At 41.2% G+C, this 27,792-nt stretch overlaps 1 protein-coding gene across 1 annotated transcript in view; it reads left to right on the forward strand.

Annotated features, from left to right (window-relative positions):
- Positions 1 to 5,242: 5,242 nt before the first annotated feature.
- ANOS1 (anosmin 1) overlaps positions 5,243 to 27,792 on the forward strand; it is a gene marked incomplete at both ends in the record, with an annotated part of 135,291 nt that continues 112,741 nt past the window's right edge. The window contains one exon of the mRNA XM_080614071.1: positions 5,243 to 5,434. Coding sequence (XP_080470197.1) covers positions 5,243 to 5,434 — 192 coding nt within the window. The remainder of the gene's footprint in view (positions 5,435 to 27,792) is intronic.

The following is a 27,792-nucleotide window of genomic DNA, read 5'->3' on the forward strand; positions in this document are numbered from 1 at the left end:
GGCCAGTTACTTCATCTGTGAAGTTTATCAAGTTGGTCAAACCAGGCTTCCCCTTGGCACAGCCATGATGACTACTCCTGGTGATTTGTTTGTCCTCAATGTGCCTGGAAATGTGTTTCTAGATTAGCTGCTCCATCACCTTCCAAGGGATGAAGGTGAGGCTGACTGACCCATAGTTCTTTGGGTCTCCTTTGTTTCCCTTCCTGAAGATAGGGATCACATTTGCTTTCCTCCAGTCTTTGGACACTTCTCCTAATGGCTATCACTGATCAAAGTTTAAAAAATAGTCTCACAATGACATCTGCAAGCTCACTCAGCATTCATGGGTACATCCTATCAGGGCCCATGGATTTATTCATGTTCAGTTTAAGTACTCCCTGACCTGATGATCTTCCATCAAAGGTACATCTTCCCTCGTCCAACCCTTCCCTCTGGTCTCTGGTACCTGGCATTCCTGAAGGCTGGTCATGTTAATAAAGACTGTGGTAAAGAAGGCATTCAGTAGCTCAGCTTTTTCCATGTTGTGTTTAACAAAGTCCCTTGTCTTGTTGAGCAATGGGTCCAGATTTTCCCTAGTATTCTTTTTGTCTCTCATGTACTTACAGAAGCCTTTCTTGTTGTCCTTGATGTCCCTGGCAAAATTAAATTGCATTTGAGCTTTAGCTTTTTCTGGCTTCATCCCTGGATGCTCAGACAATGTTTCTGTGTTTCTCCTGGTTTATCAGTCCCTGCTTCCACCCTCTGTATGGTTTGTTTCTGTGTTTGCTAAGATCTCCTTGTTCATCCATGCAGGCCTCCTGGTGTTTTCGTCTGACTTCCTGTTCATTGGGATGGACTGCTATTGAGCTTGAGAGAGGCGACCTTTGAATATTAACCAGCTTTCTTCTCCCTCCGAGACTCTTCCACACAGATCTTTGAAGGAGGCAAAGTCTGTTCTCCTGAAATTCTGGGTTCTGCCTGTTTCCTGCCCTCAGGATTCTGAACTCCACCATCTCATGCTCTCTGCTTCCAAGGGTGCCTTTGACTTTCATATCCCAAACAGCCCTGCATATTGGTATGAAGTCTAGCAGATTACCTCTCCTTGCTGGTTCCTCTGTCACTCAGAGGAGGAAGTTATCATAGAATCATAGAATAGTTAGGGTTGGAAAGGACCTTAAGATCGTCTAGTTCCAACCCCCCTGCCATGGGCAGGGACACCTCACACTAAACCATGCCACCCAAGGCTTCGTCCAACCTGGCCTTGAACACCGCCAGGGATGGATAATTCACAGCCTCCCTGAGCAGGATCAACAATGAACTCCAGGAAACTCCTGGATTGCTTATGTCCTGCTGTGCTGTCCCTCCATCTAATATTGGGGTGGTTGAAGTCTCTCATAAAGATGAGGGCCTAGAACATGAGGCTGCTCCCATCTGTCTGTAGAGAGCCTCACCCACTTATCCATGGTCAGGTGGCCTGTAGCAGACACTCATTATAACGTCACCTTTATCTGTCCAATTTTTATTGCTAACCCCTAGGTGCTAATGTGGCTCCTCATCCATCCTCAGGAATAGTTTCATACACTCAAGCTGCTTTCTCATGTAAATGCAACTCTCCCTCCTTGTTTTCTTGTCCTTCTTATAGGGCCTATATTTTTCTGTTACAGTACTCCAGTCATGCGAGCCATCCCACCATGTCTCCGTGATCCTGACAAGATTGTAGCTCTGCAGTTGCACACAGATCTCTGATTTATCATGTCTACTCCCCATTAGTATGCAGGAATCCCAACATATTGAGTTGCTGGAAAGGGTTTGGGGGATTATGTTGTGCCCAGAGTTGTAATAATTTTTGACATAAAATAATTAAAGCTGAAGAGAACTGAGTAAAGAATGTCACATTAAGATGATTTAATATAATAAACTAAATCAGTGAGCTAGAATACAGTGGTTTAGATGAAAACAATAAATACTTTTAACATTAAAAACATCGGCTTTATTTGTTTATCTGAAATTAGAACCTAATGTTGGGAGTTCCCTTTAGAATAATAAGTAATTACTTAAGATGCAGTCATCTTAATTTAAAATCGATTAAAGCAAAGTAATTAAACAGAACTAAATCAGTACAGAGCCCAGAAGCTCTCACCTCACAAAACCAGCATGTGGCGCTGTCTCCTGTAAAAACAGTCCGGAGTTCCGCAAAGCTTGGCTTCAGAAAAGCTCGTTTTTACATTATCAGATTGAGCTGAAGCACAGGCAGGAAAATAATCACTGTATTTTTATCATAAGACCAACACTCTGATCTTGCAGGAATTTGTTGGTACTAATTCTACTCCTTCTAATGCTAAAAGATTATTTAATTATTTATTTAATGTCATTTAGTGAAGACAAAAAAAAGAGCGAGCAAAACACACGAATGTATCTATATGTCTATTTATGTGGTTATGGAACACGATTATCTTTAAAATTCACTGGATCGTACATATTATTTATTTCCAAAATTCCATATCCTACAACTAATTTATTAACCTCTTTAAAATAAGGACATTTACAAACTTGTGTATCTTGTCCATCGGATTAAGACCATAGTGAATTTTAATTACCTATTAAATTCTTGAGCTACTAAGCCTGTTTCTTAATCTCCATGTAAGGGAACAGGACCTGTGTGAATACAGCTTTACTGGAACTGAACAGCCAGTCTTTTGTGCGCAAACCAAGTCAGCTCTCACTAAAAAGGAATTCACAGGCTGTGCTGATGATCTCTGTAACCACGATGTTTCAAACAAAAGCAAACTGAGTAAACTGTGTATTCACAAACATTTTAATTATTAAGGGCTCTGTACCCTTTGCTACCAGACTTTATAAAACAAAAGAAACAAGATTTGTAACCTTTTACTTAAAGCTGGGGTTTATAATATACAACATAAATTGCATTAGTACTAACATGGAGGGGATGTATCGACAGAACCATCTGCCCTCTCTAGATTTGCGTCTGATTTACAGATAGCTACATATTTTTTCAAGCAGTTCTTATTATCTGCTAAAAAATGGCAAAAGTGGAAAGCATTTGGTGCACCTGTAAACACCCTGAATCAGCAAAGCAATTTTCTCTTCCTGACTCAAGGCAAAAAGTGAAATTTTTAGTCAAGGCTTAAGAAAACCTATTTGAAAGTTAGTCAGCTAGAAACTGGAAATCCCTGAACTTAATGGACTGAATGGGCTCATCATTATTTGTCACAATATTGCTAGGACTATGCACTTATTTCTGTGTTGCTCTATATTGTGGTGTTTTCTTTTTAAACATAGGGATGCGGGATTAGGTGAAGTAACTGGTTCTCTAGCAGCAAGAAATCAGTCAGAATTGGGAATAGCATTTCTAAGCCACTTATGCCCTATGCTCACTGCAAGAAGCAGGTAGTCACTCCAGCTCCAAAGATGAGGAAGACTTCTGGAGGCACAGCTGAAACAGCCTTCCTTGCCTAGCCAGGGTACTTCCAAAACAGCCGGAGGAACATGCTTACACAGTGCAAGCAGCAGGGAACTTGTGTGCCAGGATGTGGCAGGTGACCTCGTCTTCTAGCAACTGTGCTCCCTCAAGCATCCAAGGGCGCAAACTGTCATCTCAATTTGTTCACACTTGCAGGAGGGATTCTAGCCTATTGGCTCCTTTCAAGTGAAGATTTCTGGCCAGCTGAAGAGACACTGTAAGCTTCAGAGGAATATCTAAACTATAATTTGTCTTGCGTCCTGTTATATTTATACATTACTAATGCTGCCTCTCTTTTTACTCTGTGCCTTTTGTGGTAAGATAATAAAACTATAGCTAGAATCTAAAGCTAGAATTTAATTACTGTTTCAGTAGTTTGGATATTTCATACTTTGATTTTCTTATATATATTGGTGTCTTGAAGGTGTATGCATATAGGCTAATTACATTGGGGAATATGCTTTATTTCAGATTTGTGTACATAAGGGTATCTATAAAGAGAGACCCCTTATACCCATGTAAAATTAGTACAAGCCAGACCAGTTGAAGGCCTTTGATGAGATTTTAAGTGACTTTCCTAACAAGCGCTTAATTTATTCCAAAATTTGTTCCAGTAAAGGAGGCTCCTGCACTCTGTTTAATACAGGGTTTGATAACCACATTAAACTACTACTTATAGTAATTAACTAATCTAGCATTAACTCCTGAAACGATGAAGACAACTTATTTCAGCTCATATGATCTTGAGATTTTCAAGTTTGGGAGGCTCAATCCACACACTCCAGTAAGAAAAGATCCACTTGATCTTGTTAGTAGCACACATACTTGCAACGGGAGGATTCCATAGAATGTGTATGCAGGGAGAGGAATGTGGCACGTAACTTCTGTGCTACACACTGCAGCGCGCACTCCCGGCCCGGCAACTGACTGAAAGGACGTGAGCTGAAGATGTACACCACATGGGAGCCATTTTAAAGCTCAAGGCACTGATTTAATTTTGCAGCTATTACCAAGAGGTATTTCGACTAATGACTTGTAGATTTGAATTTTTAAATAACTCTTTGGAGGAGCCTTTATGGCTTTCACCTTGGGACAAATGCTCACCGCGGTGTTCCTCCGTCAGAAACACCGAGTTTCAAAAAGTAATTTTCGTACGTTCTTGCCTTCCTGTCCTTTTTCTTAAGAGAAGAAATAAAAGTGACTACCGCAGACAAGGCTTCAAGGGCCGGCCCCTTCTCCTGCCGCCCGATACGCAAAGCCACGGTCGGGTTGGGCCGGGCCGGGCCGGGCCGCTCCACTACGGCAACGGAGGGGCCAGCACTCGGCTCCACCCCGTCACACCGCGGTGCCGGTCCGGCGCTACGGAGACGCCCCGTGGCACCCGCGTGTGCGTGAGGACAAGCCGAGCGGCTCCTCCCGCCGCTGCCCGCCCTGACGCCCCACAGGTGGTGGCAGCGGCTAGGACCCCGTGGGCCAGTGGCGACCCCGCCGGGCCGACCTGCCCGCGGCCACAGGTCCCGCCCGCCCCGGCCCTGGCGCTAGGCGCAGCCAATGGCGCGGGCGCTGTCAGCCTCGGCCCGCCCGCCGCCGGGCGGGGGAGGGCTGTGGGCCGGGGCGGGCGGGAGAGGGCGGGGGTGAGGAGAGTTGAATGATTGAACTTTCTTGTGTAGTTTCTGCGGCGCGGAGCTGTCTGCCCCCAGCGTAGCCCGGCACCAGCCCGCCGAGAGTGAGCTTACCCCGGTGCCTACCGCCCTTTGCAGCGCCCGCTTCTCCCGCGGAGCGATGGTGCGGAGGGTGCCCGGCGCGACCGTCGCCCTGCTCCTCTGGGTAACGGCCGCCTGCGGCAGCCCCGACGGGCCGGGAGCCGGCGCAGCCGCCCGCAGGCAGGACGAGGCTTTCTCCACCGCCAGATGCACCTCCAGGTGCCTGAGCCTCCAAATTACCCGCATCTCCGCCTTCTTCAAGCATTTCCAGGTAGGGGCATGGCGCCACGCTGGGGCGCATCGCCGCCGCCCGGACCGCACGGCGGGTGGCTGAGGGTGCCCCGGTGTCGACACCGGCGCAGGCTCAGGACAGAAAGGACGGTGAGGGCCAGGGCGCTGCTTGGCTAACTTAGAGCAGGCACCCGGAGGCGGCGGCGGCGGGCAGGTGGGCACGGCCCCGCGGCAGCTCCAGGACCCGCCGGTGTGTGAGGGTGACGGGCAGGCTCTATGCATGGCTGGGCGGCGGATCGAGGGGCTCCCGGCACGCCGCACCCCGCCACACTCCTGTCAGTTGCCCTCCAGGCGGGAGGGCTGAGTCCCGGGCATCGCTGAGCCCCGGCTCCTTGCAGGTGCTTGGCGCTCCCGGCCGCTGCTTCTGGCACGGCGGAACGGCCCCCGGCCGCTGCCTCCGGGGATGCCTGGAGCGGGGCGGCCGCAGAGCGGGACTCCCGGGACGTGGGTGCGGTTTGTTCCCGGGCGGTGCTGGGCGATCCCGTGGGGCTCCGCCTGCCGACGGGCCGGGCAGGTCGTCGCACTCAGCCGCCTGCGGGCGGTTCGTTTCACCAGCCTGGCGGGGAAGTTTGACCTTATTTGTCAAGAGCGATGGTAGGGAAAGGGTAATACTTGGTTCCGACTTCCTAGGAGATGAGGGTGGGAGTAACGCTTTGCTTTCTGAATCGGAGGGACACATCTCTGGCTATCGGGAGCGGGGAAATGGGAGTGAAGTGGCGGTAGACCTGCCGTGTATAAAATGAAGTTAAGGGGAGGGAGGCCCTAAATCGACCGCCGTGGAAGAGGTGCAGGAGGCGGTGTAGCAGCAGCGGGTATCTGGCCGTCCTTTCCCGACTTCCAGTTCTACGCTCACCTTGCTCGTTTCCCTTCCCCACCTGTTCTACATTGTGCAAGTATTAAACTCGGCAGACTCCATCCAAACCGTATAACCTCTCCTATACAGTCATCCCTCTCCGTCCCTCCGCACTAAGTCCCTTCTTAGGAAGGGCTGGCCAGCCCGGTGGGAACGGGATGACCCCACCTTTCGGCAGCGTGCAGGCGACCAAGTGGAGAGCGCGCTGCGTGTGCTTTCCTGACGGCTGGAAACAGGAACCACTCGGGCAAACGTTTCGGATAAAGCAGTGTTCAGTGTTGGCACGAAGAGCAGGTTCGAGAGATATTTGCGGATAACCCGGTTTAAAAACAAGAAGTCGGTGTGAAAATGAAGTTTAACAGGTTCGTTTCAACGGCAGCAGGAGGAGTTCTGTGCCTCTAACTGGGTTTGAGCTAAAAGGACACAGGGTGCACCCTCAGACGGGTGGGGAAGGGGCTGCTCTGCCCTCTGGGGCCGGGAGCTGCGGAGTTTTCTCTGTCAACGTGGACTCCTTTTCACTGGATGGCTTGAAGGAGGGTACCCATTAAAATTAAATTTAAAATCATTATCTTGGAAATGGATTAGTATTTTTTATTACGTTGTCAAGCGGTTGTAACTTACTTGTTTTACAGTTTCAGTGGCTAAAGAGGCAGTTTAGATCAAGCCAATTCCTGGTGAAAGGCGCTTTTTGTGTTTTCTTGGCAAGATTTCTTTTCCTACGTAAAACTGCTGACAGAATGCACATTGCCAAACAATAGTGATTACATTTTAATTAGCCAGGGTGAAATAAGCTGCAAATTACTCAGTAAGGACTTGATAACGGGCTGTTTTATAGTAATCAGTTGAAAATCTCAGAGTTTTAACCTCAACCTGCTGAAGCACACGGTAATTTATCTAAATTACCAGGGATTAAACTGCTAGACATGGAAAGACTGTAATGTTTGGAAGATAAAGTGTTCTTTATAAAAGTTAAGCTTCCCATTGTCTTTTAATGAGGGAGAGGAAGAGAGTTTTAGAGTACCGCCGACATCCAGTGTTCCCACCAGAGGCTGACAATACGCAGTAGACTATAGGACATGTAGGTCTGGGCTGTGCTATCCCATGAGGGCTAAAGGATACGATGTTCCTTTCATCCACCTTCTCTTCTCCCTGTTTCTGAACTTCCCCCCTTCCCCTCCCCATTCTCATTTCAACTCGGTAGCAGTTTCTGGAGCTCTTTTCATTTCGGAGATGCCCACTTATCTTGTAATCTGATTCAACCTTTGAAGCGAACTAAACACTAGCTCGTCCCAACTAGAGCACGAAGGAACTCCAGTGTCACCCGGTTAGAACAAGAATTGAAAGAAGCCTGACCCCATCATTTCCCAGGCCTGCTTGAGATACAGCCTCAGTGGTGGGGGTCATGGAGACAGCAGCTGGGGGCTTCATGGGAGGTGGCCTTCCTCACCCTTCAGAGAGACCTCATTTCGTGTAGTTCATGGTACTAAAACTGCACCACTAGTAACCTTTTAGAGGACATGAGTAGTATGAACAGGAAATCAGGATTAATTCTGTACCTGCTGGCTCTGTTGTTTGAAAGCCAATTGATATTTTTCAAACTTCCAAAATGCTAACAAGATATTTTAATTTCTTCTCCCCCACAGGGAGTTTTCATGCATTTTTTTCTTTAACATCGTTATTTGTGAAAGGGCCAAGAGAAGTGTTTATTAAAAAAAAGCAACAAACAACAAAAAATCCCCTCCAAACCCCACTTGCATTTGGGTTGCAATTTCAAGCCTATTTTAAAGGTGGATTCTCTGTAGGAAATTGTTTTAACCAATGCATAGGTCACTTTCCCCTTCCTTCCTATGTAGGCTATTGGTGTGGGTGAGAATTAATTACCTGAATCTAAAGTCTGTGATCTTCAGAATACCTGTTAAAGAGGCTTGCTTTTTGCAATGAAATTCCCATGACCAAGGAAGTTTTCCAGTTTTGGGATTGTTGAAGAATCTAGGCAGTGGTCACACCAAATGAAATTTGGGATCAATATGAGAGTTATTGTACCACATAGGTCTTATAGCCTGATGAAATATATACGGTTTATTTCTCTTTATGAGCTATCTGCAGGCTGGGAAGTTTCACACAGAACATGCTGGCAGAAAGTCCTTTCATGAAAAAACAAGAAAACCGTAAGGAATGGGTCATAGTGTTTTTTTATTTTATATAACAACATATGAATTACACTAATTCACAGGAGAGAATGATATTTAATCTATGAGTGAAAGGACTACAAATCTCTTCTGCCTTCCTGGAGTAGCAGCGTTGCACTTTATCTTGCTTTGGACTTTGGCCGGTGAAAGCATTTTTATCCTAACATGTAATTTGTCCAGTGCTACTGGACAGCACTGAATGAAGTGTTTATAGAGCTGTGACCTGAAAAGTAAGGTAAAGAGAACATGAAATCTGGCCTAATGTTTAGGGTACTCACTTTCAGCTGGTTTGGGTGTTGAGAATGGGGTTTTACAAAGACTGTTGTGTAACATGCATAAGTGAGTAATCTGAGCATTCCCTGGAACCCGTCCATGCTCCTGCATTGACGAGCAGAGTAGAGTTCCTCCTGCTGTACTTTGTCTTTGGCAAAATTCTTTGTAAATCACCGAAACAGATGGTGGTGGTGAGAGTGTTCTTCCAGCAACCAAAAGCCAAACCAAGTGACCTGCCTACAGTGGAGAAGATGTAGATGTGGATGTGATGGTCCTGTATCACAATCAGTGTTGTATTCATTTGGCTGTTGTCTAACAGAGCATGACTGTGTTAATAAGGTGCCCTTATAAGATGGGAAGGGGATTCCTCCTCTAGTTTGGAGTGAAAGGAAGGGCTAAGGTGACTGGCTCAAAAAACATCAAGACTCTGAATCCTGTGTGGAAAAAGGCATACTGTTTTAGGGCCCGAGATTGTAAAGAAGAGTGATGTAATTAAATACGTTCTTCCCCTCAACACTTTTCTACTAAGGCAGTTCTCAGTGTTTTAGCTGATTTACAGGAGAAAGTTAGGAGTTCTAATCTGATGTATCCAAAGATTATTTGTGAATCTAGTTTTATAGTACCTATGAAAAACCCTCATGATGATGTCACAGTTATTGCACAAGTTTTTGTATTGCTGAAAATGGTATGGATATAAATAGGAACCTCTAAAGTGTCTTCCTGCTTAGTATGTGAAACTTGACTAGGGTAAAGGAGATGTCAATCTTATTTACTGGGTCAAAAACTGAGAGGGTGGTAGAGCATGCTGCAGGAATGAAGAATGCATGGAAAAATGGTGCAGAAAGAATTTGGGGGTAGTTGCCAGCCAAATTGACAGGCTGCGTTTTGTGGTATGAAGTCACAGGAACAGAGAGAGGCCACAGCCACATGCTCAAAGAGTGTCAGAGTAGTTGAGGCTGGACAGCACCTCTTGGCAACCTGTTCTGCTGTTAGACCACCCTCACAGTGAGGAAAATAAAAAAGTGTTTTCTTATTTCCCGATGGAATTTCCTGTGTTTTAGTTATTGTCCATTGCCTCTTGTCCTGTTTCGGGGCACTGCTGAGAAGAGTCTGGCTCCATCTTCTTTACTCCCTCCCATCAGGTATTTACAAACATTGATGAGAACTGCCTGAGCCTTTTCTATTCCATGCTAAACAGTCCCAGTTCTCTCAGCCTCTTCTCATGTGAGAGGTGCTGCAATCCCTTTGGGGACATGCTCCACTAAGTCTATTTCTCTCTGTGTAATGGGGAGCCTAGCACTGGACCTAGTGCTCCAGACATGGAGGAGTGACTGGAACAGAGGAGTAGCTACATTTTAAATATATAATGCCTGCTAAATATTGGCACTTCCTTCTAAATTAATTTTTGCTATTTGTGTTTTCTTTTTACATTTGTTTATATATGACCATTTATGATTGTCAGTGCCTTAAAAACAAAATGCTGATGCTAAGCTAACTCAGATTTCTGCCCCCCCCATTTTTAGGTATTGGTACATCTCACTGCAGTTTTAACTTTTTGTTTGTTTGCTTTGTTTCAGTAGTAAATTGAATTTTAGCAAATCTGTTTCTTTATTCTTAAAGAGGGAAGTCCAGGTGCATTGGGACATACAGTGCGATCCAGAGCTGTGGTTCATGCTTGAGTAGGCTCCTGAGAGATTGTTTAAATTCGTTAAGATGTGTACTGTTTAAAAACATACCAGCAAGTGTGTGGATGACCTTGGTCACCTCGGGGTTCTGTATTTTCATACCTAAGATAACTTATTTGAATAGTTGCATGAGTTACAGTCAAAACTTTTGGTACATTGTAGACATAGCTCAAGTGGTAAGCCAGTTTCATGTTATATGAAGGGAAATTACTGAGAGATTTCCCCTTGTAAGTGTGGTTTAGTATAAATGCTACTGTAATGTAGTAAAAATTAGTGCTTAGGAATTAGTACTGAGCTAGATGAAGTAGGCTAACTCAATTTCTTTTTCAAAAAGAAGTGAAAATACTGTTTTCAGCTAATAGATCTATATGTTGCATGTTTAGTAGCTGGCTTTAAAAAGCTTGTTTTATCAGATGATTGATAACTTTATGGTGGTAGGAGGTTGCTTTCACTCTTTTAGGTGGATTGTTGCCTGCCAGGGCAACTGAAGTTTTTGAGGAAAAACAGGCAGTGCTTTTAAATAAATAGTAAAAAGTTCTCAGATTTTTAGGTCTGCAAGTAAATAGTGTTCAAGTGGTTACCTCTAAATACACAATACCAGACTTTACTTACAAGTCAGGCAGCTATAGTTGTCTGGATGCCAGCACATCTGCCTTCAAACTGCTTATAACTCCAAAGTGACTGCACCTGCAAAAATCTGCAATTGATTCCAGCTTGGAAAGTGGTAGGCCAGGCTCTAAGTCTAGGGTGCGTGTGCCTCTCTGTGCTCCGCATTAGAGGAGGTGGAGATCATGAAGAAACCATTTATTGTAACTGTCTTGAGTAATTCTGAAACAGTAAATTACCTTTCATGAAATCTTTGGGAAAGATATGTAATACTTCTGTAGTGAGATGTAGTAGATATGTGGTGTGTTATTCCCAGAATGTTTCAGTTCCAATGGATAAGCTGCCCAGGAGCTGACTTTGCTTAGATCTTTTGGGATATGTTCACAATCTTTTCTACACGTTACTACTTAGGAACTGTGTACCATCTGCTTGTGTTGCCATTTCAGTACTCCTCTCCTTTCCAAACATAGTCTTTGCGTTAAATAATTCTGACTTTCATATGTCTTGAAAAATCACACTGCTGTTAATTTCTTTCCACAGGCAAATTTAAACATTTGTCATTACTTTGATTTTTCTCAAAACTTGTTAAAATTCCCAGTCATGTCTTTATTGTTCATATGGTGTATGATCTGAATTATCCTGGCATTTGGTATGCTCTTATTATTGAGATCTGCTGTCATGGACAAGACGTGCAAAGATCTGGTATGTAAAAACTTTGAAGATAAAAGGTTTGTTTTGAATGATGATAGTCGCATCTAGTGAAAACACTTGCATTATTCACCATGTAGTGGAATTGAGCCACCGTCTTTGCAGATGTATTCTGGTATGGTATGAACCACCCTGATTTCAGTGGGAGTTATGTTTGCTTTCTTATAACCAAACTCAAATCTCTTCCACACAAGTGAAGGCTTGCACAGTTAATATGAGTGAAGGAGTTACAGAGCCTGGTCTTTGTTTTCTAGCAGTTTCAATTATTCAGATATGGGAACTTAACCTTGATCATTGCTTTCCCAAATTAGAATGTTGGCTGTGCCACAGCTGTAAGTTTTAAAAACAAATCAAATGTAGTGTATGAAAATCTAAGCAAATGGTGAGCAATTGTGTTGAACAGGAAGAGTTGCCAAGATACTTTTCTTGCATTTTACTTGTGGATGCTTACAATTTAGAAAATTCCTCATGCTATCTTGTTCATAAAATTGCTGTTAAGTTGGTAAATGTTCCTGATACCAGATACAGTAAACCCAATAAGAATGTTACTAATAATGTTTGGAGGCAGATATTTATGTATAGAAAATATTGGCAAAGCATAGTTTTAATGTCACAGGTGTGTGTCAGGGAGGGAAGGAGATGTTGCTTTTGAAGAGCATAGAAAACTGAAAGAAAAACACTGGGAGTTGTAAAACATAAACCCTTTTTTCATTCAAACATATATATCCTCTTACTACAGAGTGAAAGGTTATATACTAGGTAGTGTTCGTATTAAAATTATTATTACAACATTATTCATTGTCTGCATATGGGTTGTCCTCTGAACTGAATTTAAATGTTTGGTTTAGTAATTGTCCTATAAGAAAAAAAACCTCAGCACATTTCTGAGACAGCTTGAAAACCAGACTGATCTACATGCTGAACATTTGTCATTTTGGAAGGGCAAAGCTTCTTGAGACTGACTGCTGAATTTGTGTGCATCTACAAATGGGGATTATTATTCATAAGCTGGTCTGCATCTCCATTGGCTATTCTGTGTGAATTTTTGCTTTCTCTGCTTTTGAGTATGTATCCAAATTTTGTAAACCAAAAAAGGAAGTGTTGTTATTTGGCATCCATATTTTCAAAGGTTGAAAAGATGATTAATGACTGAATATCAGGATTATGACACAGAAGAAAGACACATTCATATTAATATTTAGTATTCAGCACCTAGCAAATGTAAGTGTTGCTCCATAAAGGTACTTGCCTAGGAGTTTACACCAAGGGTCTTAATTTTTTGACCTTTCCCACAGCTGAGCCTTATAAGGCCTTATATTTCAAAAACCTTTGAAGTCCATGAAAAGCCTTCTGTTGATTTCAGCTGGATCAGGTCCATGTATTAACACTAGGTCCATGCAGCCTTTGTCAACAAAGAGTGCTGTGAACTTTGTATTCCAACTCTAGTTGTATCCCTTTTTTTAGTCTTTTAATGTCCAAGAGATCACAGGACACAAAATTGGAGAACTGGGGGTGTTGAAAGGTAAATGAACACTTTAAACTGGAATGTAGAGTACTGCTCCTTTCATCTCTGTTTATAAAGAATCACACAATCATATCCATCCTGTGAAGAGAGTATCAGATATTTTGATTTGGGGAACAATTCCAGCCCAAAGTTTTAACCAAATTTCCATTCACTTTTGTGAACCATGTTTTCACCAAAGTGTCTGTAGACTTTCAGAAAGGTATGACATCAAAGTTGTGTGAAAATGTAATACAGGAAAATACATGCAGCTTTCACAAGGCTTATTATACCTTTATGGGCGCTGCATGTTTTTCTTCCCTTGGTCTGTGTGTTACATTATGTTCCTTTAAAACAGAAGTGATTTGACTCAAGCTTGCAAAGGGCGTGACTCTCCTGGTAAGCCGCTGAGATTCCTGAGAAAGGCATGGCTCCAGAACTTGCAGGAGAGTCAAAAGAAGAGAGAGAGAGAGTCTTAGAAGGGAGAAAGCTTTAGCTAGGGGTCCTCCGGCAGGCACACAATACTGGGAAGAGAAATTGTCTAGGATTAGAGGGGACTGTAGATTTTACTGTTACACAATAAATTGAAACTAAGGCTGTTAAGAGAGAATAGACACATCTCAGAGTTTTACTTGATTTAAAAAGGTTAATTTTTCTTTTTTGTAGGCTAGTAAAAATGTGGTTTGAAAATCCTTCTGTCTTCATTGGGAAGCCCAGTTACAGGTAAAACCTCCAAGGAAATTCACCACAAAGTTCTAGCTAATTTGTGGTCCATGTATACCAAGACAAGCAAATAAACATTAAGTTTGTTCTAGACCAGGGATGCTCAAGTATGCAGCCTGTCCAGGTAATGCTGCTGATCTATGGCTGGCTTCTTCTCAGCTTGTTTTCATTCATTTCTTTACTAAAAGTAACTTGGGAGTCTGAAGGCAATTTATGGGCTGAATGTGTCCTAGTGGTGGCAACCTGCTCCTCATTTCTGTCTTTCTGGAAGACTTTAACCCCACCAATAGATTGTGAGAAAAGAGGGGCAAAGGAATGGGCTACTTTGGATTTCTGAACAATTCCTGCTCTCTGAACATTACAGATTTACTTTCTGGGGAGTTTTGAACAAGAAATATGTTCTAGTGATGGCAGCCTGCTCTTGTGAGTCAATACTGTGATTTACTTACATGTATTCTGAACTAAATAGTAATCCCAGTTCTTCAGGAAAAGCTTTGAATCTTATGTATGCATTCTTTGCATTTTCAGAAGTGCTGGATTTACTGTATTGCACATATATAGTAAAGTTTGGTCGTGTGATGGGAGAGGAACTGCACATGTTTTATTCCCATACAGTAGAGAAAGTGAAGTGGCTTCTCCTGGCAGTATGTTGGGCACTTGTCTAGGATGTCTTTCAAGTCAGAAGTTTGATAAACTGCTGCCACTATAATTTCTTAAGTGGTCACAACTCAAACTGCAAACTTAGGTAAGATAGTGAAGACTTTGGTTTTTATTGCCTGTGTGGGTTGCAATCCAGCTGCCATAGATATTTATCCTGGGTTCAGCAGTAGCAGTCATTTTTGTCCTTCTTAGTAGCTGGTGCAGCGCTGTGGTTTTGACTTTCAGTCTGGGAACAGCGCTGACAACACGGATGTTTTTAGTTGCTACTCAGTAATGTTTACGCTGACCCAGGACTTTCTGAGTCTCATGCTCTGCCAGGGAGGAGGGGAAGCTGGGAGGTAGCAGGGACAGGACACCTGACCCAAATTAGCCAAAGAGGTATTCCATACCGCAGCACATCATGCCCCCTATATAAACTGGGGGCAGTTACCGGGAAGGGCTAGATAACTGCTTGGGTTGGGCTGGGTATCGGTTGGCAGGTGGTGAGGGGTTATATTCTCTTCCCTTGTTATTTCCCTTATTATTGGTGGTAGTGGTTTTGTGTTATACCTTCATTACTGGACTGTTGTTTTCTCAGCCCATGGGAGTTACATTCTTTCAGTTCTCCTCCCCATCTTTCTGGGAGTGAGGGGAGGAGGGGGGGGAGTGAGCAAGCGGCTGCGTGGTTCTGGGTTGCCGGCTGGGCTTAAACCATGACATTCTGTTTTTCTTTTTTATGAATTACTTTTTAGGGGAGTTATGTGTGCACTAAATTAAAAAAAAAAGGAACAAAAAAATCACGAGTAATCAAAGTTCACATACCTGGTCATGGTTTCTCATCTCTGATTTAGGCCGCTGATCTAGGGCTATACATCATTTGTAGTTAACTGATAATGCTTTTTAACTGTTAATGATTTCTTGATACTACTGGAGCATTCCAGTCAGGCCTCAGGGCATTTTTGGACCTAGACAGTATAAATTAATTTCTTAACCTCATTTGGTGGAAGACTTTGGGTTTTGTTGGAGTTTAGTACATGTGTGAGCAGATACATAAGGCAGCAAATAGTTGAATGCTGAGGAAGGACTGATAATAGTATTAGTAAATAATAATAATGTGTCCTAATACAATGACTGCCTGTTTTTTTGTTTTTTGGTTTTCTTTTTTTTTCCCCAGAATTTGTGTTTCTATATAGAAAGTAATTCAAGATGCTTTCTTTGAAAGCAATGAAATTGCATTACTGTGTAACTACAGCTAAACAATAATGAATTGCATCGTTACCTACCACCATTTTTCCTACTCACAAAAAACGCATAATGTATTGATGTTTGATTTGCATCTAGCAATTCTGGGAAGGGAACTGGAACTAGGAGAGCTTGAGTATTTCTTCTGTTTTGAGGTTTCTTTCCATGAAACTATGAATGGAGAGATCATGAATTAGCCAAGCGTTGGTAAGTCTGGATCTGCAGTAGGTGGAAGGAGTATTTGGGGTTAGACAAACTGACACAAAGAGGTAAAAATAATTCCATTAATGAGGTAAATGCCACTCTTCATATAGTACTTAGTAGCAGCTACGGGACTTATTTGTCAGAATAAATAAGGAAAGATGATGTAGATTTTTGCAGCTAGCAGTTTATTGTTGTTTTTTTTTTTCTTTGAGTTAAAGAATTGAATAAATAGTGTGAAAGTCAGTAGTCTTTTGGCAAATTTCATACATTTTCTGTTCAATGGATCTTCATTGACCAAGCAGTGAAGGAAATTTGACACTGCACGTGCAGCACATTAGCTAATCTTATAAAAGATTTACTTTAATCATGGAACTGCACACATACACATTTGAGCACTGGACAGCATCAAAGCTGTAATTATGGTTTCAGTAAATGTGCAACAGCAAATAATAATTATTTCAAGCCTCCTTCCTGTGTCCAAAATCTTCCTTTTCTTAAGCAGGAAAAAAGAGCAGCAATGTGGACTACCCTTGAAAGTTAAATGTAACTCATCCGTTTTCCAAATTGTAGAAAAGAATGAAGGTTTGCTAAAGAATATACCGCTTGTCTTTGGTTTTGGGATAGAAAGCATGACTGACAGGTAGTTTTAAAGCCAAAAAACTTTACACATTAATGTAGTATAATCTTCTGTTGTTTTCTTTAGCTGGAGATCTTTCAGACTTCTGATACTTATCAGTTCTTCCATTTATATGATTGATAGTTTAATACAGGATTTTTCTGGAGCTGGCCTGGTTCTATTCCTACAGTTGATCATAATGTATCCAGTGGTTTTAATGGAAATAAGCTTAGGTCAGTGCAAATGTGCTAGAAATGTCTGTTCAGAATTTATAGATAAACCCAAGAAAATTCTGAGTATGCTGTTTAAAGAAAATTAACTTGAGCTTGTTAAATACCATCTTCCTGCATCTTTACATCATCCTTTACAAATCAAAGTGGCAGTAAATGATACTATGCCATTAGGACAAAGTAAAACTGAATTGTGAGTAATTTGTCAGATGTAAAGCACCTTGACTTCAAATTAAGGTTTAGAGGGGGTTCTTGCAGATGGTAAGGGAAGGTAGAAGCAACTTCTATGTAACCAGGGTTGAGTACCACTAAAGACAGTGAATAAATAATTGTGTAAAAAAATTAGATATTGTCCAGTTACTAATTGTTAGTGTACGTATCCAGGCACCCTTAGGGATTGCAATGCATCCTTCGAAGTTTCTTCAATAGGCATGGCTTATCCTCTTAATAATAGGAGCAGACGTCAGTTTTTCATGCCCCTGAGATGCTTACTCATACCTAGTAGATCCATCTGGTATAGATCGAGCCTCAATCAAGTAGTTCTCATCCATGACTTTCCCACTGAGAAACCAAATCAAGCATAGCTCCTTAGTCCAATAATAAAGAAACTTGAATATTATCAACATATTTGTAGTACCACAAACCACTTCACTGCCTTTCTTAATTGCTTTACACAGGTGACAAGGCTGGTAAAATGGAAGGAATCATTATAATTGGAGTAGAATTCCTGGAGCATGCCACCAGTGTCTGAGACTTTTCAAAGCTAAAACAACTAAAATACTGTCAGTTCTGCAAAAATAGGTGATTTAAGAAAGAGAAACAAAATGGTAATATAAAAAGCCTACTAATAATACAAGATGTTGACAACTGTTATTAACCTCATTTGTCCACATTTTATGAGCTTAAGGATATATATTGAAATATTTTTCTTTTGTAGGTGTTAATATAGATCAAATATATAAAAGAAAATGCTAGGCTTCAGAATCAGTGTCATCCTTGCAGTGGAATCCTATGATTCTATGAAAAATTCCATATCCAATTGTTTACGTTACTGGAGGCTTTAAAATACTGTGGTTTGTGTAGGGGTTTAGGCTGATCTTTGGCATCTTTCATGTTACAAACCTTTTAATAACTTCAATGCAAATTAACCTGTCTTAATGTTTAACTCCTTCACCTAATGCCAGAAAGGTCTGAAACGTGATGGATCTGTCAGGAAATGATTGCTCTGCATAACAGCTTTATCTTTGTTAACCAAAGGTGTTAATGACAAACGCTTTAGTCCTGCCTTGTGGAGAGATTTATTTTCTTTTTATATCTTCATTAGCTTGTTATCAGACTGTATTCTAGAAAGCCAGCACATGAAAAGCTTTTATGCTTGTGGACAGTTTTATGACAATATGATGAGGTAACATAAATCTTCCACTGAAGATTGTTACTGTAGAAAGATGCAGTTAATATCACTGTAGCTCAAACTGTATAATAGTTGAGAAAGATAGATATTTTTTATCTTTCTCAAATAATAGAATTTCATGCTGATTTCTTCTTGCTATCATCTGTCCTTTCACAGTCTTAGGGTGCAGGATGGTCTGGAAGACTGGGCTGCAGCAATCGTCCTGTGTAATATATCTTTCTTGTGGCCTATAGTTCTTAACAAACTGGGAAAAGCTCCTAAGAAAACTAGAAGAAATTGATTGTATCTATTGTAACCTGTATTAAAAGGATATGTCTTGCTCTCAGAAATATAGTATTGGTGTTGCAAGGCCAAAGGATCCCAGCTAGGATTGGGTTAGCAGGCATGTTAAGTTTCAAGTGGAAAGGGAAAAACCCACCCACCTTTCTGTGTTGCTCCTTCACTTGATGCCTGTTTTTCATCCACTGTCAACACAATGTCATTACAGGCTTTGTTGTTCTGGGAGCTGTTGCTGTTCCTTAAAATAGGATAGGAATAAAAATGTGGTCTGTAGGGTGTACAGGTCTGGGAGCTGGAGAAAGAGAGCAGCACTGATCTGGTCAGAAGTGGGTCATGACTTCCTCTTCGTTACGTGATACAAATAGGAGGAGGACATTAATTAGATGCATGATGTGAGATATCTGACCAGTATGCAACTGGCATCCACTAGTCTTTTACTATTGGCTCAGTGTGGCAGTCCTGTGTATTTGCTTTCTGCAGAAGTGAGAGCTGGGTTGGGAAGGGACAGGTCAAGTGCCAAACCCATGGGACCAGTGGAGGAGAAGAGTGTTAACTTGCATGGTGTGATTTGTTGTTGGGTTGTGCTTTAGAGATGAGACAATGATGTTGTGGGCTAATTAAACTGCATCTGTTACATCTTGTCTGTAGTGTCTATAATGAAGGCAAATGTATGGAAAGACTAACAATTAAAGTAAGTCTGGGAAATAAGACTTCTTGAAATCTGCTTTAACTGTTGTGGTGAAAACCTTTTTCATGTGGCTGATGTGTTTTTTTTTGAATTAACGCTTACTGGGTGTATGTGTTAGTGCTTGACAATATTGTGTTAGTGCTTTGTCCATATTGAAAACAGGCTGTTCTGTTAATGAGCCCAAGGGTCATTTGAATTTGGACAGTTCTTCAATTTGTGAATGACCACAGAACCTTTTTGCAAACATTTTCTAGGAAATACCAGGTCTGGTGAGGTGCACTTCACTTGGTGAGCCAGGTCTTCTGCAGAAAAAGAAAAAAAAAAAAATCCCCAAAGACTGTTCTAAACAACTGTCAAAGCTCCAAGGACTGTGCTAATTTTGACACTTGTTACTTTTGAGAGCTTTGCTATGCATTTCAATAATTCTTCTAAAATAGATTTTTCACATAGAAGTCTTTAAATATGAATGGATTTGTGGAACTATAAATGTATAATTATAGTCAAATTTTAGACTGCATATGTCATCTGTAGGATTGTATTTGTGCTGTTTTTTACTGTTGAGATGACAGTTTTCTACATGTTTTTACAATGCTAAAAAAACTTGGGATACTGAAGGAAAGTATTTATATTGGCAATGATGATTATTGAGCTTGTTGCCTTTCAGAGATTAAAGAGAAGAGAGAAATTTTATGGTACTATATCAGGACAATTGGAATAAGATGGGGGATATTTGTCACAAATATTTTCTGTTGAGAAAAGTGCTGCATGGTGTTAATTTATTTGTTTTTCTTTTAAAGGGAAATGAAAGTATATGTAACCATCAGCTTGTGGTGGAATGGCTGCTTCTACTGCTTGAAATATTTAGTATCTTGTAAACTAATAACACATGCCAAGGAGAAAGGAAATATGTTCCTGAAATTTATCATGTGAATTTCATGCAATTATATTGGAAGTAATTAGTATGTTGAGTACAAAAGTGTGAGCATAAAATTAGATGGTGCCTGATGCTAAGTCATAATAACATGGATACTGAAGAGCTGTTAAGTTTTAAGGACAGGTATGTAAACATACTCTTGCCAAAGATAAAGGTGTAGTATATAATGATGTCCCTCCCATACATACTGGAACAGAGTAGGAGAAAACACAGTAAAACATCACATGGCCCATATGTAGTACAATGCATTCAGCAGTTTTATAATCAGAAATTACTCCATGACGATTCAACCAGCATGGAGTATCCTGTGTTCATACAGTTTATATTTAGACTATTTGTAATGGGAACTTTAGGTGATCTAAAAACACATGGTGATTAGTTTTTTAAGGACATGAGACACTGGAACCCTAAGCATTTTGCAAGTCCAGAAGGGAATGATGTTCTGGATGGCCCTGAGTGTGGCTTCTGACGAAAATCTTGTCTAGTAGAAAGCACTGAAATACTATTCTTATGTGTTTGTGGGAGATTAGAAGTGTTGTGGGTGCATCTACACATAGATGTGGATCAGAGTTTGGTTTTGGAGTGAGTCTTCTGACCGTCATGGTCATCTTCTGTTCCACATCATGGACCATTCTGAGAGTTCATGCATTGAATTTCTTCTGAGTGAACGTAACTGGAAGCGATGATCCTGGGGGACCTAACATCCATTAGTGACCACGTTAGAACTAGTTGATGGTAAAGGTGAAGTTGGCATATGTGCAGTGCAGACATCAAATCCATCAACACCAGTTGTTTTAGTCAACAGATATATTCCTGTGGTTCACACAGCTTCCTAGTCTGAAGATACCCTGGGGTGTTTGTAGTTGATTCTGAAATGATCAGCTGGTAGGCAATGTAGGCGAGCACAGCCTGTGGTAAGTTGGGAGTCATCCAGCTGACTGATAATCTTATAATTATACAGAATAATAATACGGACTATAATTTTCAGTTATAAAGTCAAGTCAGCATTAAAAGCAGCATGCACATGTTTCTGAAACCTGGATTATTACTGTCTTTTTTTAAACTCTGTTAAAGTAAGTCATGTATGTGTACATTTATATTATATTTTGGATAAGTAAACATCACGTTTTTAGAATAGGGATTGCTCTTTTTGGTGTTAATTTCCCAGTGGGCTACATTTATGTCACATCTTTGAGCCAGCAAATACTTTTATTGTCTTATTTTTTCATTCATATAGCAGATCTGCTTTATGACTTGACAAAAAAGGCACATTAGCATTTTGGAAGGGTGGAGGTTTTGAAATAGAGCCTACAGACAAATAGTTGACAAGCTATGGATTATTTAAGCTCAATAAATGTGTGCAGAATTTGGCCCAAAGTATATGCTTTAGTGTTGAGATTCCATATTTAATATCTTCAAGTTAGTGTCAGTGTATTTAATTTCTTCTACTGCTTAGTGAAGTTTATTTCATCTGGATTCTTTTACAGATTAATATAAACATCCGCTAATTAGAATAAGACCTCCTCTGAGATCAGTCTTAGAAGTGGTAAGAGTGAAGTCTGTGAAACCACAAGAAGGCAGTCATAACTCACAAGTGTGGTGGAGACAAAAGGATTCCTGTGGCTCATCTGTTTTTACAGCTTGTGTTTATCTAGTAGTTTTTCTATGCATTTGAGAAGATGCTGCTATAAACAATGTGTTCCATACTTGAGATAGAAATTTAATCCAAGCAATAAGTAGTCTGCATCTTCAAAACTACTGACCTCTTGCTTTTTCACTGGTAATGACTTTTGATGGCAACTAGAGAATGAATACTGTTATGTCTCATGGTTTAAGTGATGGTTGCTTAATGCCTTTTGTAGTTATTCTGATCTTACATTTTTTCTATTTTCATTTTGGTGCATGTAAACTTGTCCATTTAAATATTTCAGTGTAAACTATTATGAAAAAGTCTGTATAGAAATGAAGGTTGACGATGCTATTACATGAATTGTTTAGGAAATATCAATGACAGGTTTAGGTCAAGTAGACTTCTACTTGTATCCATTTGTCTACAGGAGGATCCACCATATCGTTGTGATAGGAGTAGCACATTACAGATGATGGCAGCATTAGTGTAAATACAAAAGAAAACCTGACTAAGACTTTTAAAAATTATTTGTGATACCTGTATTTTCTGATGTTAAATCCAGATGTTTAAAATTAGACTGCAGTGCTGGTACCCATGATAATTTAATTTTGGTTTATATTTACAAGCTGTATTTATGTCACCAGAATGAATTATCAGGCTGATTGGTTTTATAACTGTTTCTTGCATTCAGTCACCTCTTTAACTTAATCTATTTGAATTAACCAGTAACCAACATTTACTTTGCTATAGTTTAAACATCTGTGGTATAGAAATGGCTTCCACTGAGGAGGATGTACATTTGATTTTGGTATCAGGGATCACAGTGGCTAGTTGCAGTAACAGAACAACTTCATGTGTATGTTCTAAATGTATTCTTGCTTTTGGCTTCCTGTTCAGAATGTATGTTTAGTTTAATGCTGTATTTCTACATAAGTATTTATAAAACCCATTCATCATAAAGTTATTGAAGTGTCTGATGGTAATACATTTAAGGAACATGACTAATACCCACTAAGTACTGTTTGTTTGTTTGGTTGGTTGGTTTTGTTTGTTTTTTTTTTTTTTTTTACTTTTTCGCATGTTAGAATCCTGTGCAGTGCTTTTATTTTTTTTCCCTTTTGGTAGGTTTTATATGTTGTGTTGTTTTGTCTGGTTTGGGTAATCTTTGCTTCGTTTTGTTGTTGAAATTTTGCTCTGCTTTTCTGCTTTTGTTAACTAGAGCAAAGCCTAAGGATATTTTTTATAAATCAGAAATAAATGAATATGTTGTTATAGACCGCAAAGCACAGTCTCCTACTGTCAGGCTCAGTGAGGGCTGGCTGCTCCCAGGGGATGGGTAGCTAGGGGCTGAGGGTTACCCCATCGCAGGCTATGGCCTCTGCAAGGGGAGCATCCCCAAGGGGCCTGTGCAGGATGGGCAGAACTGAGCACTAGTAACAGGGTCAACACCAGCCGCAGGCTCAGCAAGTGATGAGCCAGGGTCAGCCAGGAGCAACTGTGGGATGAGTGGGTTCATGGTGAACTGATTGAAGAACTGGCTGAAGGGCAAAGCTCAGAGGGTTGCAGTGAGTGGGGCTGCATCTAGCTGGTGCCTGGTTAACAATGATGTTCCTCAGGACTCAATTCTAGAGCCAGTTCTGTTCAATATATTTATGAATTATCTAGATGCAGGAGTTGAATGTGCCATTAGCAAGTTTGAAGATGGGACGAAGCTGGGATGTGCTGTTGATTCTCTTGAGGGACAGGAGGCCTTGCAAAAGGGCCTGGATAGATTGGAGCAGTGGGCTATGATTAATGGGATAAAATTTAACAAGTTAACGTGCTGGATTCTGTTTCTGGGATGGTATAAAGACAGGCACAAATATGAACTGGGAGAGGAGTGGCTGGAGAGCAGCCCTGCAGAAATGGATTTGGAGGTGCTGGTAGGCAGCGGGTTAAATAGGAGTCAGGAATGTTGTCCTGGAAGCCAAGACAGAAAATTGTGCTCTGGGGTGCATCAAACATAGCATAGCCAGCTGCTCAAAAGAGGTGATTATCCCCCTGTATTCCGCATTGGTGTGGGCTTGGATACTGTGTGCAGTTCTGAGCCTCACTATATAAGAAGATTGTGAAGGTCCTTGAATGCATCCACAGAAGGGAAACAAAACTGCTGTAAAGGCTGGAAGGAATGTCCTGTGAGGGGTGGTTGAGGACTTCGGACTGAGGACTTGGCTGGAGAGGAGAGGTGGCTGAGAGGTAACCTCATTGCTCTCTACAGTCCCTGAGGAGAAGTGGAAAGGGAGGTGCTGAACTCTTCTCCCTGGGATCCAGTGATAGGACATTCGGGAATGATTCAAAGCTGCTTCAGGGCAGGTTTATACTGGACATAAGGAAGCATTTCTTAACCAAAATGGTGGTAATTGAACAGTGGAACAGTCTTCCTAGAGAGGTAAACGATGCCTCAAGCCTGTCAGTGTTTAAAAGGCATTTGAACAATGCCCTTAATAACATGCTTTAACTTTTGGCCGGAATTGGTCAGGCTGTTGGACTAGATGATCATTGTAGGTCCTTTCCCACTGAAATAGTCTAGTCTATTCTGTTGTGTTCTACTTCAGAAGGAGACAGGGCTGGAGGTGTGGCCTCCCTTGGCTTGAGGGCCATCAGTCAGTAACAGAGTGACAGACTCTGGAGCAGAGGCCCCTGTGTTCACGCCAGTGGCTGGAGTGAGTAAATGTCCAGGTGCCCGAGGGCTTGTGTGCTGTGGCCAGAAGGACTGGAGTGAATGAAAGCAAGTGCCAGCCCCTGGCATGAGACTGTGGGTCACAGGGTTCTGTGCATCTGTGGTGGCAGTGGCTGGACTGAGTGTGGGTGAGTGTGTGAGCACTAGTGAAGAGCCAGCCAGGCCAGCTCATGGGTAGGTGAGGTGGCCTGGGAGCTGAGTATGAGTGTGTGCCTCCAGGGGTGAGAGGACAGTAGGTTGTCTACTTCCTAGTAGTAATTAGGGTTGTCATATGGTTTAACATAGCTTAGAGGTGGTGAAAGTGGAGGTAACCAAGGTTTTATCATTTCTATTGTGAAATATCCCAATCAAATGTTTACAATAGAAACTGCTGCTATACATGCGTTTCTAAGTATCAGAAATGGTCTTGCTCAGTAACACTCAATTTATGAATTGTTGCTGCTTGCTTTATTCAATTTCACTCCTTCTTAGAACCATTACAAGGCAACAGAAATCCCTCAGCAAGGAATTAATTATTTCCTTAAGACATAATCTACAATGAAATAAAAAACTTTATATAAGGAACAAAATATACACATTTAAGCTGTTTTCTATATCCTTCCTGTCTTCACTGAATGGAAGCCAAGGAACCAGAATATTTCTGGGATTCTGTTGTATTTTATGGGTAGTTTAATGTCATACTGATCCTCTTCTATCTATGGCTTCTTCAGTGGATGGTCTTCGAACTTGTCGTACATTGCACAAGCACAAAGAAGTGAAGATGCTAAAAATAGATTTGTATAAATTGTCCTTGAAGGAGCAGTCTTGTTCCCGGAGGTGGGCCTCATCATTGGGCTTTAAGACCTTGCTTGTTCACAGAATCACAGAATCCCAAGGGTTGGAAGGGACCTCAAAAGATCATCTAGTCCAACCCCCCTGCAAGAGCAGGGTAACCTAGAGTACATCACACAGGAGCTTGTCCAGCCGGGCCTTGAGTATCTCCAACGCTCACAGTCTATAATTTCGTGTATCTCCTGCTAATTTCTACAGAGTGGTTTGGTTTTGCTGGCTAGGTTTCAGTCTTCACTCTAGCCTGTTGCTAAGAGTAATTTCAAAGTGCATAAGGGTTTACATTTGCTCTAGCTTGGTGAAAGATTTCTGGGGCAAGTGTTCAAGTTGTTGTACAAAAGGATATCCTATCTTAATTTTTCTGTCATATTTTCAAAGAAAACTGTGTTCTGGTTATTTATATGCAAAAGGGTAACTAAACAGAGCCCAGGAGAAGTCAGACTGTGGTTCCTTTGTCCATACATCTATTGTAAGTTCATGTTCAATTTCAAGAGAAAGGCTTTGAGAAATAAAATTTCTTTAGTGTTTTCTGTCTATTTGATATCTTTGCCTGCTAAGTGTATAGGCTTTTCTGAAATTCATTCCTATGTGCATACTTAAGTATTTGGGAACTTGAAAGCCTCGCTTGAGCGTGTTGATTCCATTCTGCACCTTAATTCTGCCCTTTAGAGTTGGGCCTGGGGACACGCATTTCTGCCATAGATAAGTCCCTATATCAGTTTGTGTCTTAACTCACATGGAGTGAGGAAATGTATGTCAGGCACAGTACAAACTGCATTTTACTATTACATATAATTTCAGGCTCTTGAGATTTTTGAAAGGTTAAGGAAAGCGTTGGTAACTTGTCTCTTTAAATTCATCATTGCAGCAGCTATTGATTTGTCTACTCCAATGACCTCTTTCATGTTGATGGGCACTGTTGTTTGAGGGGCTTATTTCTAGTCTTTTTTTGTCATTTTTAAAGAATCAGTGGAGTCGTTGGGAGAGGCCACTTCTGAGAGATGGCAGATTCACTCAAATGTGAATTGAAGATTGGGCAGGGGAGAAAGACTTCTATGACTGATAATTTACTTGCTTGTGAAGGGGTTGTTTGTTCCCCCCCCTCCCCCCCCCCCCGGGCACATTGTAGATAGATGAAGGTTGATTCTTCATTGCCTCTCTGGATGCATTTTTTTTTTTTTTTCCTACAAGAGATGCTGCAAACTTTTCTTTAAGGCATAAGAGGGCACAGAACACAGATGTTTCTATCTTAATTGTTTAGGCCCAAGGACATTTGTCATTTACCAGAGGAAAGCAAGTGTGTGCATACACTTGCTGAAATGAAGTCTAGTAAGACTAGGCTTTTCTGAACTTTTGCCTTATACATGCCAAACAGGCCTGGTTTTTGAAGGTCTCATTCTGTTTATCTGTGGTTTGCTTCCTGGCAGACTGAAAGTATCTCGGCCTCAGGTGGTGGCCTGAGTTCTTGTTGTCTTCATCTACTATGTGATGTTGGAGAATCTTTCAGTGTCACCTACGCACAGAAACAGTGGCATGTAACTCTTTGTTGTGGCCATTTCTGCTCAGCAGAGTCAAGGCATCACTGAAGACCATGTCAAAACTCTCATTGGTATAAGTCAGGTCAGGACTGGATTTGAAGAAAAACAGATGTGAGGGAACTGAGGATGTTGCATGAGAGCATGTAAAATGCTACAAATAAAATACAGATTTCTGATAATCTGAAATTAGAGTTTCAGCCAGGTAAACTAGATTAAAAGCAAAAAAAAACCCAAACCCACAGCTGAACACTTTCGTAACTTAAATTAGCCATTTCCTAAGATGCAGAGTGGAGGAGAGCATTCATTTAGCTTTCCTTCTTTGTTGTTCAAAGGAAGCCTGTAGAATTTGCTCTTTCACCTTGTACAATGAAGGATCACTTACATCATTAGTTTGTATAAAGTTAGTTCCTAAGCAATACTTTTAAATGTTTTTTTAAACTTACTTTTTAATTCAAGTGGCAGTAGTTTTCAGTAGAAAAATGAAAACAGTTGTAGACATTGAAATTATGAGGTAGGAGAGCCACACATGTGGATATTTATGGCGTTATTGTCTCAAGTAACAGATGTAATTCAAAAGCAGGAGTGCTTTTTCTAGTTCAGTGGAAAGCAGCGCCATAACTGAAACAAAGTGGCGAGCTGCTACTAATCTATTATTGCAATCAGCTACCTCTGTCACATTTTATATGAAGAAGAAAGGGGGGATGAAAGCACATAAAATACTGTTTTAATGTTACTGCTGACTAGACCTGTAAATGGAAATAGTAAATCGTTATACAGCATTGAGTGTAATACTAAAGTATTCCCACTAGCATATGTTATTTACGGCTGTTCTAAACTTGTAT

Source organism: Psittacula echo (assembly GCF_963264785.1).
Source record: "Psittacula echo genome assembly, chromosome: 3".
Classification (NCBI taxonomy): Eukaryota; Metazoa; Chordata; class Aves; order Psittaciformes; family Psittacidae; genus Psittacula; species Psittacula echo.